The sequence below is a fragment of the Antrostomus carolinensis genome, unplaced genomic scaffold (genome assembly GCF_000700745.2).
Source record: "Antrostomus carolinensis isolate BGI_N321 unplaced genomic scaffold, ASM70074v2 scaffold6074, whole genome shotgun sequence".
Taxonomy (NCBI): Eukaryota; Metazoa; Chordata; class Aves; order Caprimulgiformes; family Caprimulgidae; genus Antrostomus; species Antrostomus carolinensis.
In genome coordinates, this window is record NW_010308574.1 from 61,527 (window position 1) to 75,052 (window position 13,526).

Genomic DNA, 13,526 nt, shown 5'->3' on the forward strand with positions numbered 1-13,526 from the left:
TTCGTATCCATTTATCCCTAGTAAAGCTGGAAATAATTCCTTCTTCACAGAGGTGCTGCAAAATTTAAGTTCCTGATCTCAGCAAAGCTTTTTAAAATCCTTGAAGGGAAAATGCTACCAGAAAGAATAGCTTCTTATTATAGCTAATACACACGATATCCCTATTTAGTGTTTGGGTTCAACAGTAGCTGTGCTGTGCTGTGCTGCCAACCTGCAAAGTATCCACAAAAATTTTTAGAGGCTTCTAATAATTCAAGATGTATTTGATGGCTTATTCACTGTTCTCAGTACAACCAGGGACAGTAAAGCATTTATAATCTCTTGTAGTATGGAGTAAAGCAAGAGTTTTGTCCATTAAATCACCAAGTGCTGGATTTCTTTGTCTCTGCTCACTCCTTCAAAGAGAATACAAATATCAAACTCTTTTCTGTCCATCCCCTTTCTTCTCTTCAGGGCCCAAAGAAAAAGCATATAACTACAGAGGAGACAGCAGGAAATGTCTGGGTAGCAATTGCAGATATGGGTTGATAAACCAGAAAAGTCTCTCCAAGGATATATTAAAAACCAGATACTTCCACTTCTGCTCTTGCATTTGTTGGTTTTCAGAAACTGCCAATTTCCCAATTGGCAAGTGGAAAATAACTTAGAGGCTGTTGGCAGTGTAGTGCTTAGCACCCATTAACTGTAATCATCACAGGATTGACTGTGGTTGCTTATTGCTTCAGGACGTAATTTAGTTCCTTCTCCTAAAACGCAGGGAGCTACCTCCTGAATTCGTGATTACAAAGTTGGAGCAAGGACTGTATTTTTATCCTAGGTTATCAGAGAATACACCACATTATGGGCTTTTATTCCTTAAAAAAAGGGGAAAAAAGGGGGGGAAAGGAAAAGAAAGACAAGATGCTGCAGTAGAGAAAGTAATCAGTTCATTTTCTGTGGTCAGTATTGTCAGTAAAGACCTAACACACACACACCTGACCCCTGCCACTTCAGCAGAGAAGTAAGCAGTGATACAGAGAATCCAGTTTATTGCTGCTTTTCCCAAATATACTCTATATATGCATACTAATACATACACAAAGTACAGAGTAAGTAGTAGAGCTTGCTGCTCTGACACCGGCCAGCATGAAGCTATGAAAATGAGAGGTGCCTCTATTAGATGGTTTCCTTTATTATTTAATATGTGTGTGTGTACAGTAATTATGAGCAGCTGATAAATTGCCTTTTTACAATGGTATGTAAATGTGCTGATATTGCTATAAATAATCACTCCATACACTGTTCAGACACACTGCGCTAATTAATTCTCCCCTACTTTGTTTCCCTACTTAATTTATTCTCAAAAATTTCCCTCTTCTGTGCAGCCTTTATCAGGCAGCTTCTTCCTTTTCAGCTTCTTTACTGCTAGATGAAATATTATTGATGCTTTGTTTTGGCATTTCTTTTCGTAGGAAAAGATGTCTTGTTTGGGACAATTTCAAAAGCTATCCATTACTAGTGAAAAACACATTACAGATGCCAGTGCCAGAATTTCTTTCACCTGTTTCTAGGGAAGGTAGAAAACTGTGCTGCAGAGCTGTCAGGACAGTGAGCCAGACCCTCATCAGCATAAATCAGAGCAGCTTTACTCAAGACAAGGGAGTTATTTTTCATGTAAGGAGCTGGCCAAGTCTTCTCTCTGCAGCAGTACTGGAGTGGCATCAAATACCTACCTCAGGCTGGAGGAGACATTTCATACATGCAGGATTCCCCACTGCAATTGCCACTGTCTCTCTTTTTTTTAATTATTATTTTGAATGTCTAGAGTTTTATCATATTCCATTAAACCTAGTTCCTATTCTCAGAGCAACATAAATGCTCCCTACCATACAGCAACCTACCACACGCAGATCAGGCCTCCTTCCTGATCAGCCCTGCCTTTGGGGACTTCTGCATTACATCTCAGGTAGTGAAGCAAATGGACCTCCACCCAACTGATTCACCAGTTCCTGCCACCAAGGGCATTTATGGCAATGCCCACCCATAGGTTATTATTGTGTATTGACACCAAACAGCAGTAGCCTAGCCAGGGAGCACAGATATATATGTGTGTTCTTCAGATGACCAAGCAATTCTATTCCTTTTTAATTATTATTATTTCTTATTCAATTTATTCTTATATTTATTGCTCACTCTACATCTCTAAGGAAGTTGTTTCATACTTGCGCTTGAACATAATTTTTGGGAAGCAAGTGATTCACATTAATGCTTCTTGGACAGTTAGCAAAAGCACATTTAACCGGTATGTTCACCTAGTATGGACAGCAGTCTTTTTGCTTCTTACATCTACTTACATGTGCTGAATGCAGAGATGGGCCACACTGAGGTCTTGGTTCTAAAATGCTCTGAGAAGAACGTCAGATGTGGGACCTCATTCTGCTTTTACACTACCAGAGATAAAAGTTGGGCTTCACTGCTAATTAAAAGAAACAGGACAGGTAACACAGACCTCCAGTCAAATACTTTGGTTTTTGAGTAAAGTGTTACCACCTGTGATTTTTGTGTTGTCCTCTTGTTCCCCTTAACCAGAAAGACAAAGTATGGGACAACAGGTTCTTGACAACAAGAAATTCCAATGCTAAGAGGGAAGTTTTGCTTTTAAGTTGGACTGATACACCCTCAGCATCAGAAAACCCGTGCCGAGACTCTGATACCCTTCTACCCCAGAATCACTCCATTGTGGTTTTCCACTTTCCTTTCCAGGCTGCAGTAATTTACTTTAGAAATTGCTTTTATACCCTTCAACACCCTTGAAGTGTTTATTCACTGGTACAATAATTGTCTTCCCAAAAATTTTGCTCAGTGCACTTCAGGGCAAGAAGGTTTGATTTTGTCAGAGAATACCCGAAATAGGAGTACATTGCTAGTGCCACATGCAGAAGTTCTCACTCTGCTAGATTGCTGGATCTCTGTTCTTGTAAAAAATCCATGATAATGCCATCTCACATAATTGTGTTTTAAAGAACAGAAATCAAATAAGAAAACCAGAAAAGAGAAATACTGTTTGCAGTCACCCAACAAAAGTACACAAAGGGACTTTCAAGCCTTCAATGTCAATGGACTAATCACTAATGAACTCTTTGGCTTAAAATGAGCTCGTAACAAGATTTTTCAAACATTTTGTGATCTTTCAACTAAATCCAGTTTCTTTTCTGGATTACACAGCTATAGTCATAACAAAGCACAATCCCCCCCACCATCCACTCACCAAACTAACAACAAACTGAAGGAACACACAGGTCAGTTATCCAGGGAGACAGCATCCCAGATACCATCTCCTGACACAGAACCCTACCCAAGCAATTTTCTGCTCCTTTTTTTATCCTGACATGGGGAATAACATTATTTAATAGAAAGGCGGAAGTAGAACGTGTATTCTTGGAAATACTTCCAAAGTAGTCTGTGGGAAGTAATTACTATCAAGAGTTTTTAGTTATTGATAAATGCATAACTACATTACGGAGAGGTGAGAATAAAGGTACTAAGACTATACATAACATGCAAACCTAATCCACCCATTGGAGTGCAGGTGTTTGTGGTACAGATTGCTGCTGTGCATGGTTTATTGGTCTTCAAACATGATTAATACCAGTAAGAGACTCAAATTAATTAAAGGCTTCCTAATCTACATGAAAAAGGTGGGTCAGCACAACAAGGTGAGAGTGCTCCTGTTTTCCATAATTGCAGTTGGGGTTCCTAACAAACAGTTTTAGTCCTGTTAATGTAAAGAGTGGAGAGCTGTCATGTTTGTACTGCTACAAAACATTTTTTCCATGACCTCCTATCAAGGGTTAAACACAAAAAGGGGAAGTTAATGATCAAATCCCAGAAAATATGAACAGTCTTAGCCAATGAAGGACTTGCTCTACAGTTCATTGACTGTATTCTGTCAAGCAGTATTTGCTTTCACAAATGCAAAGCCACCACAAATGCTGGATTATTGTACGTGGTCAACACTTAATCTCATTAGGGAAAAAGCATGAGGGAAAAAATTCCCTGATCTTTGGCTGATTTGCATTCCCATGACAGGTCCTTTGCTCTGACTAAACACCAAGCTTTCTACAGCACAGAAAGGCTTTGTTGTGAACAGTATCCAGACTATTCTGCAGTGTCTCACCACTCTGTGTTCAGTCAGACCACATTTCCAAAGGAGAGAAGAGAAGCATCTGTTAAAATGCACTAACAGCCTACTTCATTAACTTCCCCTTTTGATTTTATTCACAGACACTGCAAATGGGCATCAAGCATTTTTCTGGGCTCTTTGTGATGTTGTGCATTGGGTTTGGCTTGTCCATTCTCACTACCATTGGGGAACACATCGTGTACAGACTGGTCCTACCACGAATCAAGAAGAAATCCAAGATGAAGTACTGGCTCCATACCAGTCAGGTACGTATTCAGAAGTAACCCTGTGAAAGTCATGTGGCTGGTTAAGAAAGCCTGGAGAAGAACAAGGTATAAAAGATTGTAAGAGCACTGATGGTTGGCATTTCAAGTGTGGCAGCAGCTTTTGGAATTTGAAGAGGCTTACTTAATGATGGAATGAGAAGCACAGAGGAAACAGTTCAAATATTCACAATTACAAAGCCTACAGAAGGGACGTTTCCATTTACACTTGCAACTCTTTCAGACACCAGAAGCAACAGCATTACTGTGCTCAGCTGGCTAACCAGAACTTTTTGTCTCACTGTTATGGGTTCCCAAACTTTTGATGCACGCAGAAAGTGCTGGGTAAATTCATTATACTAGGGAAAATAATGGAAGAAAATTGCTCTAGGCATTTGCTATAAAGGATGAAGTTACTTTACAGGAAAAGGCACAAAAAGGATGAGTTTCTATTGCTTTAAATCAGCACAGTGAAAGACATCTTTTAGAAAATAACAAAGTTTGCCAAGATCCACTGTTTTTCTGAGGAATTCTAACACCGAGGATTGTTTACAAACTATTTACCAACCTTTCAGATTGCCCTTCCTCAGGAAACTATGGGAAAATAAATTTGTTGTAATGACAAAGCACAGACATTGCTTGTATCCTTGGACGTGCAAAACAGTTCATGCTGAAGTCCACCACACAAAGCCCAAAATGTTTACTATTTGTGGAGCTATTCTTAATCTTGCTTTTACTAATTTATTTTCTTTTATTCCCTCTAGAGATTACATCGTGCTCTGAACAGTTCATTTATTGAGGACAAATGCCAGCCTAAGACAAAGCGAGTAGAAAAGAGGTAGGAAGTTTTGCATGCTTTAAAACACAAACTACGAAAATTACTTCAAAATTAAGTAAGTTGTGTCTGGATATCTCTCTAGGTATCTAATACACCCTGAAGATAAGAGAACTAAAAAAAAAAAAAAAGGTAACAAGATAGAAGTGACAAGGGAGGGAGACAGAAATTAATTGTTTCCAATAGAAAGTATTAATCTGGAAATTTTGTTCTTTCATGATTTGCAGCTAATGAAAGCAACCCCATTCTAAAGACAGGCTTTGCGGTTTAAGTCTGCTGCCCTAGTTTTTAGGTAATTAATTACTCACATACTAAAGCACTGGCAGATAACTAGGGCCCTGTGAGATAGCTTCACAGTGAATGAGAGTTCAGGCAGCATATATGTTAGAAACTTTTACAGCTTTCTTATTTTTTAGAATGAGAAATAATAAAGCTGAGAAGAGGAAAATGCAGTCCTTTCAGAAACCTTTGTCTGAAACAACTCTTGTTGGAGAAAAAAAGTAGGTAACAACCTTGCCTTGTTTTCACAGCCTATGTCTTCTGAAGACGAGTCAATCTTATCTATAGCTACCAGGAACACAAGGCATCTTATTGAAAATATACATTTGGTCAGTAACTCAAAACTATCAGTGCACTTTTTAAAGACACAGGCAGCAGTATTTCTTTTCTACAGATAAGTTAAGCCACAGACTATAGAAAATAAATGTCTTCCAGGCTGTTGAATATTTGGCATGACTGAAACCCACCTGTGGGACACAAATGTATGTTGTGTTCAGTTTGTCATTCCTGCACTAATGGGAGGAAATATAAGAAATAAACATCTATAAGCTTCTAGACTGCCTATATACAAACAAGTATATAAAAACACATGCAGTTAATTTCTTCTGTTCATTCTTTAATCTTATTGCCCCCCAAAACCCCATAATGTGGCACCTCCTTACACACAGCAACTCATCGCTTTTGATCTTTGAAGAGCAGTACCAGGAGCTGAGTGGTGCAGAACATTTCCTCCTCCTACACCCTCCTCGCTGGTTGGTAGCATTCACACTCCCACAACTTGAGGCACTAACTCAGCTGGAGGAAAAGTCTTCCAGAGGAGGGGGCTCTCTGTATCTTTAATGATACAAAAAGCACCAGCTGAATTATTTGCCAGCTATTGAGCAGTATAAAAATTTCATACCAAAGAGATGGCTGTAAGCCATCTTAGAAAAAGAACCAGACAAATACTCTTTCAACATGGAGAGTGAAGATGTGCTGCTGCCCAAAAACATCTGCCCACACAGCATCCAGCCCATGTGTGTGTGTATGCACACCCACCCACTGTCCTTGCTCTTCTCATGGTCTGAGCTGCTGTTTGCACAGAACTATGGTGAATTTAACTCAAGACCCCGAGTAACACAGTGCCCAGCTTGCCATGAATACTGATATGGCAAGGTACGACCCAGGGCTCTCAAATCAATCATATTATTACACTTTCTTTTATTCCTACTGGGGACTGTGGGAATTATTAAAAGCCAAGATAAAAGAATAGAGGTGGAAAGATTTTGTATTATGCTACTGCTGTTCCCCTCAAGGAAGAAAATCGACTGGTTTTTTTTGGGTTGTAACTTTACAAAAACTAGGAGAGCTGCTCAGCATCAGTGGCCAAATTGTGAAGGGTTGCATTTACTTGATGAAACTGGAGTGTTAACTGTGGATTCTGGCCTTTGTTAAAACCACCCGCCCAGACCCCCAGACAAAAGCACCACTGCCAGCAGCAGCACAAACTATGTCAGTTACTAACACTTACCAAAAAGCTGTGTTTTGATTTGTGAAAGAAAAATGTATCAGAAATTATGGATTAATGATATGACTCGAAGAAAGATTCACAAAACAAAGGGCTGTAGTTTCTCCAAGATGTTTACTTCTGCTCCAGGGCAAGTTGGTCACACTGGCTGCCCAGGACCCTGGGGGCCAAGGGCTTTGCAGAGCTACAAAGTAGGGAGATGGCTTCAAGCACCACAGCCCCTTGTCCATAGTTCCACGCTTTGCTAGGTGACCTTTTTTGTCTAGACCGCTGTGGGGAAATGCAGCGTGGTGGCCTTCTGCTCTCAGCCCTGGAAGTGCTTTGCCAGTTTCTACTTGCCCAGGCTAGTCCTATCCCTATCTGAAACACGCTTAACAGGTACTTGTTTGTTTTCATCTCTTCAGGGGATTAACGTAATTGCATCACAAAACACACATCCCATTTAGCACAAGACTTGAGAGTCTTCCTGTCTTTTATTTTGAAATACGAGAAAATCACTAATCTACACAAAAATAAACAACCTTACATTCATGTCCCCGCTGGGGTTCCCTGAGCCCTCCAGAGCATGGCCCAGGCTGGGGCTTTGGTTCCTGCCTAAAGCCTTCTCTCCTCCCTCTTCGCCATCCCATCTTTTTGGAAAGTTGCCTGATAGCAACCTCCTCTAAAGAAATTTCCACTTTCCAACTTCCTTCTCCACAGGCAGGTGAGAAAAGTATCTACTCCCAGCTCCAGACTCTTCCTGAAATCAGCTGTTTTCAGCAATCTCAGTCCTGAAACGTTAATCCTCTTCTCTAACCTGCCAGTTGGTAGCTAACACTAATACGTATTTTGGCCAAAGATACCCACAGAAGTCCTCTATGATGAAGCAGTTTTAAGAGTAACTACTTCAGTTTCAACCTCAGTTTATAAAATGAATGCACACAGACCTACCCAAAAGGTAAAGCAGGTAGGAAAGCCAAGCTCCTCTCCCAAAACAGCAAACTGTGCTTCCTTATGTCCCAGTTGTTGCAAAGCCAAGGCCACAGGGTACTCCTCTATCCAGGAAGAAACTCTGGGAAATGCCTTGATTTGGGAGGGCTGCAGAGTGAAGTTCCCAAGAAAAAGATAAAAGATTCTCTGGAATCAAAATATTGGAAATGCAGGAAAATAGGAATTTCTTCCCCAACACGAAAACTCTAAATTCTATTTATTCTGTCAGGAAGCTCACATCTGTACACTGAAAGGTTTGGGTACACCACAGCATGGTGTCCACACTCCAAACCTCAAGCAGTTACTCAGCAAGACTTCAAGTTCAAAGGGCACTCTTCCCCCTTCATCTCTCCATACCAACTCTAGGCCACCTCTTTCCTCCTCCATGGGAACAAATGCCCAAGCTACCACAGAGTACTAACACACAAAGGACTAATGCTGTAATGAATTTAGGGCATTGCAACCACAAAAGCTTTCAGAAAGCTTTGCAGGAGGACTGACATTTTCCTGACCTGGAGTTGAGATGACAGTATTTTCATAAATAACAAAAAAAAGTTCTGGGGAAGATGAATTTTAGGATTCTGTTGTAGTCTCTGCTATTGTTTAATCACAAAAATTTGGCCATTTGTGTTCATGATTTGTGCTTCTCAAGAAAAATAATTCCAAGGATAAAGGAATAATATTTCTATGTAATTTGTAACAGCAGCATCGTATTTTTCCAGTAGGATGACTCACAGGGGAGGGCTGCATACACACAGGAGCAGGCTCTGATTTCACATTAACTCTCACATCTCTTGTTCAGGTCCCATGTAGGGAACAACCAGCATGCTGTGTGGAATACAGCCAGTCTGGGCAACTGTCACCGGAAAAAATACATCTGCACCGATGAAGGGCAAAACGAGGTGACGATCCGACAGCACCAAGACATCCCCCTGCCACAGGTGAGGGGAGAGGCTCCAACTTCTTTAACAACCAATGGGAAAGCAGAGTCCCTCAATATTGCTAAAAGCTCAGTGATGCAAGAGCTTATGGAGCTGGAGAAGCAGATCAAAATCATCAAGCAGGAGCTGCAACTCGCCATGGACAGGAAATCAGAGCTGGAAGAGTATCAGAGGACAAACAGGACTGCAGAGCCCTAGGCCAGCATACCTGGGCCCTTTCCCCTTTTCCTCCTTTCTCCCCTTCCTCTGTGAAATTTGTAACACACTTTTGTAATGCCAGAAAGAGGTGCAAAAATAAAGCAGGCAATATGCTCCTCATGAGAGCAGAATTGCAGCAGCCCACAACCACTGCCACCCTCCTGAGTCCTCCTCCTTTCATAGCAAGTTTCTCATTCTCCTGGCAGATATCAGCCATTCCCAAAGGACTGGAAAAACAAGGAGCATCCCAACAGCAAGAGTTCCTGGTTCCTCCACTTGACAGTACAGGGAGGTTCCAACTTTTTTAGCCCTTTCTGTGCATTAATTCAAAAAAAGAAAAGAAAAAAAAAAAAGAAGAAAATGTAAACTGGTCATGGAAGCATGTCCCTTGTTGGTATGTTTTTGTTGTGGTATCTATGGGTCTAGTCTCCATTCATGCCAAGGCTCCTTATGGATGCCTCATTACACCCAGTGCTAGTTCTTTGTTGGCAATCCCTTCCCTCCTGGCACAGGCTGTGGTTTCACGAGACAAATTCTTGGTGGCAATCCCAGTGCACGCCATTCTCTCAGTTCTGTCAGCACAAATGCAGATGTGACTGTTCTATGACTTTGATACAGGAACTTACTCAGCTTAAAAATAACTTGGCAAAAACCAAGTCACCACCTCTGTCTGCTTCTGAGCCCCGGTTTGGCTTCCACTCCCACCCAGAGAGAAGCCATACAAACAGCTGCACTGGCAGATGTGAGGGGATGGGTTCATGGTGGCACAGAGCAAGCATGAGGGCAAGAGATGGGTGGCAGTACTGTCGATCAGTATTTAGCGCTCAAGGTGAAGGATTTACCAATGTGAAACTACTCCCTTAATAGTTTCTGTCTTCAATTGACAATAAGGCTCTTTCTCACAGCCAAAATGACATAAAGGGGCTCTGGTCCATGATTTATTCTAACACCAAGCTCCCACCAAAGTCAGTGGGAATCACCAAAGCCTCCCTGTGGACCAGGGCTCACTGTGAAGGAGAATGAGTTGCAGTTTCAAAGGCAATGTACTAAGTGGAGCTCTCTCCCACCTGGATGATGAGTAGAGGTGAAGGAAGGGTAAGCATCTGAATAAATACTGCATCAACCCAACTGACTGTGTTATTTAAACAGGATTTCTATTAATTTTTAAACAATGCTTCCCAAAACATCCTGTATTACAGAGAAAAAGAATGTTTTTAACACTGTCAGAATTAACTCTGGTCTCCCAGATACGTCACCAGTCATTTTTACCCTCCCTGTATCTCCACCCACATGCATGAATGTTGCCAGGGGTGATGTTCTCACCAGGCATGGTTTAAAGGCTACACACAGATCTGAAACTATATTTTGGGGTTTGAAAAAGACATTCTACCTTTTTGTACCTTTAACCTTTGAAAAACACTTGCAAATGAAAAACTCTGCATGGACCACTAAAAACTGATAGCAGCACTACCCAGAGTAATTAGCCTCATCAAGAGAAGTTCATATTCTATTCCCTGCTCAGCCCTTGGCCTCTGCGTTTGGGCAGCAAGTGTGTCTGCTTCTTTCAATACATTAACACAGTCAAAAGTCATTAAGACAGAGTAGAAAAGTGGGACCCAGAGCCCTGCAAATCTGGTAGGTCTGAAAGACTTAGGATGTCCCTTCTTCCCTTGCTCCTGACAAGCTAGATGAGTAGGGGCAGGTTGCTTTTCTTGCCTTCCCTTACCCTCTGTCCCTCATTCAGCTTTTTATTTGTGTAGCATCTGTACCTTACAACCTCCAACATCATTTGGTTAGAACACCAGGAAAGAAATATTTTATCACATTTGTCAACAGTTACGTACTTATCTCTACATGCATGAGCCCAGAATTATTTTTTTAAGTGACTGACAACTGCAATATCTTAAAGATGTGTATGTTTTAGTTCAAAGTTCCCATCTTTCAACAAATCACTCCTCATTCAAAAACAAAAATTTAAGTGAAAAAATATCAACCATCTAATAATTAATGTTAAGCAAAAAAAAAAAAAATCTACATTTTTCGTGGGTGCCTTAGGGGCTATACCCATGTAAAACGTGGAATACGGATTGCTCCAAATTACTGCAGCACCAACTAGAAGCCCTTTGGGAAAGGTCCAAGCTATTGTTGCCCAACAGACACATTTTGGCATGTTATTTTCTTATTCAACTATTGCTGCAGTCTGATCCCATAGGAGAGAAAAAAAAAAAGACTGCTTTTAATTTTCTGTGGGATGGGGAATATCACACACATGTCAATCCCCGCAGACTGCCCAAACTGCGGCAGGATGGGCTGTGACAAAAAGATGCACTAGAGACTGTAGATGGTTCTGGCCTCACATTTAATTCCTCCCTCCTGAGACCAAGGGAAGAACTTAAATTCCCCAAGGGTTTCATTCTGTCCAGATTCCACAGAGTCCTGGACACATCTAGCATCATGTAAGGAAGCAAAGCCCACAGGGGAGAAAGTTAAGGAGGTCATTGCTTACCAGCAGGTCATAGCCACTGGACTGGAAACACTGCACTAGCCTTAGGAGTAGCTCAGTTTTACAGAAGAGGAGGGCAGGAAATTTTACAGGACAGCAGTCAATTCAAACACTTTTCCAACTTAAGTTATCACAAGAAGAAAATAACTTCAACTGACAGATTTGAAGAACAGATGGGTTCTGGATCAAATAAGAATACAAGTGATGATCCTCCTGCTTGACACAGGGTCATGCTACTGACATCAACTGGCCTGGGCTAGTCCTGAGATTTCTACACCCTGTACGAGAAGGAAAATAGAAGAAAATTTACATCCTTTACAGCTTTATTTCAGTCTGACCCATCTGCTATTTTTAATTAAAAAACAAAGAAAAAACCCAAATACTGCCCCAAAAAAAAAACCTTGCAATACTTTTAGTTCATTATTCCACATTAATTTATTCTGCCCATTATACACAACTGTCATGTTTTATAGGCTGCCTTTTGATAACAATGTTCTTTCAAAATCCTACCAATTAAGCATAAAGTTTTAAGCTGAACTCTTGCAAAACCACTCTTCTTTTTTTATATATATATATATATATACACACACACACACACACACATTGTTAGGGCCAGAGAGGCTTTTTCTTTTGTTTACACTTAAATTACTTTGGCTTAGACACTGAATTTAGACAGATTTTTATCAAGAACCCCTTCCCTTCTTTTACCCCAAAATACTTCCAGTCTCGATAAACTTTTAATTATTTTCACGCATTCTGGCAAGTCAAAACAGACAATCTAAAATTTTCACTGCTTCTCAGTGTTTAAATTATAAGCACAGAGAGAAATTTAGTCACTCCAAAATGAGCTTCGGAGACTTTCTGAGCTTAAACTAAAATACTATTTTAAAATAAGAAAATATATTTTTTTGTAGTAAGGAAAGAAAATACAAGTTTCCAAACCTCATCTGTACAACAAATCCAGGCTGTTTCAAGTGTTTGCTTCCTGCTGTGACCACGGTGAACCCAACGTGCCCAGTATACACACAAAAGTTTCAAGCTTGATTTTCAGTAGAAAGGTGATAGGATTTAATAACTGGGGAAGGGGGTGTGAGCCAACACAGGCAGGACGCAGGAACAATAACAAAAACCATGGATAAAATGCAAAAAGCAAATTTATTGTTGTTACCTCACAAACTGGGGGATCTCCGCAGATGTTCTACTTGTCAAGCACATAAGACTGAACAATGATTACTCGTATGATCTGTGTGTTGACACCCCAGCTGCAAGTCACTTGAGCGTGTTTACAGTCCTCCTCGCCAACCTTCTGTTACATTCCCACAAAAACCAAAGGGGCTTCACACCTCTGCCAGGGCTGTTTCATTCAGACTGTTGTTCACAGCTGTAAAAAGAAGTCTGACAGCAAAGTTGTTTGAAGATCCAGACAGTATTTGTTGGTGACCCAGGTCCTGGTTTTGATGAATAAGCATTTCTACCACAAAATCTACCATCAGCATTAGTATTCCTAACATACAATTCTCTGTCCAACTTGACATCAAACACTGTAATCCATGAGCAACTTCCAGTGAAAGCAGAGAGGGTTCTGCTTTCATTTATTCTGCACACGGTTACAGACCTGAGCCATACCACAAATTCTCAGCATCTCAGCTTCCCTTTGCAAAGACAGGGTCATGTGTTCTTTCTCACTTTTCAAGATTCGTAATTTAGTTCATAATTAAACCATTTACAAGGTTTAATTTGTACTTTCTGAATGTTTTAAGATAAAAATAATAATGCATACTGTAAGACAGTCTGTGATTAATTGCTTTCACTCTACTATTGTTTCTATTATTTCCTACAGTGAATACAGGAAGGTAATACAGATTTTAT

General features: G+C 40.5%; 1 protein-coding gene across 1 annotated transcript in view; it reads left to right on the forward strand.

Moving 5' to 3' along the window:
* Positions 1 to 9,481, forward strand: part of GRIN3A (glutamate ionotropic receptor NMDA type subunit 3A) — a 41,383-nt gene extending 31,902 nt beyond the window's left edge. The window contains exons 6-8 of the mRNA XM_029084449.1: positions 4,264 to 4,428; positions 5,190 to 5,263; positions 8,818 to 9,481. Coding sequence (XP_028940282.1) covers positions 4,264 to 4,428; positions 5,190 to 5,263; positions 8,818 to 9,154 — 576 coding nt within the window. The 3' untranslated portion in view covers positions 9,155 to 9,481. The remainder of the gene's footprint in view (positions 1 to 4,263; positions 4,429 to 5,189; positions 5,264 to 8,817) is intronic.
* The last annotated feature ends 4,045 nt before the right edge of the window (positions 9,482 to 13,526 follow it).